General features: G+C 52.7%; 1 protein-coding gene across 1 annotated transcript; it reads right to left on the reverse strand.

The window, feature by feature from the left end:
- Window positions 1-270: 270 nt before the first annotated feature.
- Window positions 271-2,089, reverse strand: PHACADRAFT_214787 (uncharacterized protein). The gene is made up of 2 exons (XM_007402922.1): window positions 1,651-2,089; window positions 271-1,594 (listed from the first exon to the last, which is right to left on the reverse strand). The coding sequence occupies exons 1-2, from the start codon at window positions 2,061-2,063 to the stop codon at window positions 451-453; spliced, it is 1,557 nt and encodes a 518-aa protein (XP_007402984.1). The 5' UTR covers window positions 2,064-2,089; the 3' UTR covers window positions 271-450.
- Window positions 2,090-2,899: the final 810 nt, after the last annotated feature.

A 2,899-nucleotide genomic window follows, 5' to 3' on the forward strand; every position in this document is an offset into this window, starting at 1 on the left:
ATTCAGTCATTTCAGGTTCATTTCAGGCTACACAAAATTTATCATTTTCCTGCACCGCAAATGGCTACAAAAGTGGTAGCAAATCTATCATTTTGGGACACCAGAAAGCCCCGGTTAAGCCTTCGAAAATGAAACAGTTTTGATGGCTTGACTAGGACATTTCAGGTTATCTGAAATCAGCTCATGCCCGTAGTGCTAACATACCAGTACTGGTTCAACTGATTCTGCCCTCACAAGTAATGACAGCCATTTGCGCCAATAGTGGTAGAACGGACCGGACATGAACCATTGATATTACTGTTGAGCTCCGTAAAGCTGGCTACTACAGCCACCCTAAGCTACGGGTCTGGGGTACTGTTATATGCTAACTACGTGATCTTTGTTCCAGTAACTCTACGACGTCTACGCGCGATGCCCTAATTCTTCTATGTAAAACCAAGTTAAGTTTAATCAAAGCTCGTCCTGGTATCTCTCCCACGCCACCCGATGGGGACAACCCTCTGGATGGTTTCTCGACTTTCCAGGGCCGACGAGGCAAAGCACAGGGGCCGGGGGCGGGATCACGTCGAAGTCATCAAACGACTTCACCTGCTCCAACTCGTACATTACATCGTTAACGCGATCATCATCGATGGCTGCAAGTTCGTCCGGCACCACCTTGTAGATGGCCGTTTTTGCCCTCCAGCTGTTCTTGAGGAACTGTCGTCGTCCGAGGATCCTTCCAATTCCCAGAGACCAGCCCCTCTCAAACTCTCGCAGAACCTTCGTGCGGTTTGCCTCGAATTCGGGTCTGTCCGGAGAGACCATGGGAGCGGTGATGGCCAGTGACCGGATCGTGGGGAGGGGTGGAATGACCAGGATCCTCTCCGGTATGTCTTCGTCCTTGAATAGCAGAGTGGAAGGTCCAGCTATCGGCAGGGACACAGTGGGCTTTGGAGGTGATTTGCGCAAGGAGATGGTGGCGGTTGCTAGGCCTTTACGTCCCTTCTTCGAGCGGGCCTTGGGTTGTTCCGGCGGTGCGGGCGCTGGCTTTGGTGGTGCAGCTTGTGTCTGAAGCCATACTTTGAAGCGTTGTTCGCGCAATTTGGTGCGAGCGATGGTCGTGACAGCTAGTGCCAACCCGACCGATGTCCATTGCCCTAGCCCCTCGGCACCTTCCGCTTCCAAAGCATCCGCACGTTGAGAGACGATGGGACACTCATCCATAATGAGATACTTCAGTCGCGATAACCTAGAAAGCAATCTGTCGAGATCCTTCTCACTGACATTGGTCGTCGAGACGTCGAGAAGCTCCACCGAGGGGAGGGTGCTTTCGTTCTCGGCGATGTGGCGAGCGATTTGGCGGGAGGGTATTCGAAAGCGGAAGTTAGCCACTGTGCTGACGTATGGGGACGCAGCGAGCGTGCTGATAGGGTCTAGGCGAAAGAATACCAAGGGCTGTGCAAACCCCCCGGCCGGAGCTATCTTCGGGTCGAGAGGGTCTTGAATAAGGGAGAGGGTGGGTAGACATGCGCGAGGCCAGCGCGATATAACTTCCAGCGTGGAGTCAAAGTACGCTCCCTTGAGGAACTGCTGGTACATGGCCCTCTGAACACTGCCAAAAAAGAAGTTAGTGCTAACGTGCTCTTCGCAAAACTATTACGTACTTACTACGGCCTGAACCTCAGCTGCAACATCTTCAGCCTCTCTTTTGGCTTCTCGAAGATTTCCTCGAGATGCTCCGGGGCAAAGTCAGGTCCGAAGAAGAGAGTCATCTCCTCGACCTGATGCAGCAGCTTCAGCAGGTTCACGACGTAATCGGCGTGCGCAGTCCAGCATTCGTACGTGAATATGCGGACGCGATCCGCATCTTTCGAGTTCTTCCTCAGTCTCCGGTAAAGGGTGTATGCCTGCCTGTTTTTGGTGAGGTGGATGCGTTCGAAGAGAAGGTCGTCCGGTACAGGCGATCGGGGTATGGCACGGACGAGAGCAACTATCGTCTGCTGTCGTTCGTCGAAACCGCCTTCGAACTGCTCAAAGATTGCCGCGTAAAGTTCTGGGGGAAGCTCATCTAAGCGAGCCATTCAATTCTAAAGCCCGGTGAGAGTCAGTACTAGTGTTGCCGGAAGGCGAAGGGGCCTTAAGCATAAGGCGAGGTAAGGTCGCCTTAAGCCGATTTGTCAGCACCTTAAGACACCTCGAGGCAACTTAAGGTCACCTTATGTGACCTTCAATCAACGCCGCACGTTCGCGCGCGCCAAATCGTGACCCCATACGCTTCCTGCCGCCTTCCACCTTCGTACATCGTCCTCCTCTACCTCTTGCCCTCCTCTTGTCATCTGTGGCCCTCTGGTCGGCCTTGGACTGAATTTGAAAATTTTGGATATGTACATATGCCCTACAGTTAACAACAACATATTTTGTGCATAATGGCGTCAAAATATTCACCGAAATCAATTAACCGAATGCGCCGCCGCCCGCCAAATCGACAGCACGCTCGCTGCGCTAGCCTCTTCCCTTGACGTGGGTCCGAGCCCCGGTAACCCCTATCTCCCTATTGAGCACTCCCCCGGGCCCTCTGTGCAGCGAGACCACGGCCGGCCGGCTTAGTGAGACTCAGAATTAGAGCACTAGAGTGTGACTGCAAGGCTTGGAAAGGCTTCCAATGGTACCTCATCTTCTACTGCGCTATAGGGTATACCAGAGGCCTTAAGACGCGCAGAAGAGCAAGACTGACTTGAAGTAGATGCAGAAATTACATTTTATGATCCTGTCAGTCTCAAATCCGCAACGCCCGGGCGACTTCAGCTGCTTGGGATACCGATAGGTTGGCACCGCCCGATTCCTTTTTTTCATCATGTGATACTCACACATAATTCGTAGGATGAAGAGGTGCCTTGGCTGAAGAGCAGGATGATAA

Source organism: Phanerochaete carnosa (genome assembly GCF_000300595.1).
Source record: "Phanerochaete carnosa HHB-10118-sp unplaced genomic scaffold PHACAscaffold_558, whole genome shotgun sequence".
Taxonomy (NCBI): domain Eukaryota; kingdom Fungi; phylum Basidiomycota; class Agaricomycetes; order Polyporales; family Phanerochaetaceae; genus Phanerochaete; species Phanerochaete carnosa.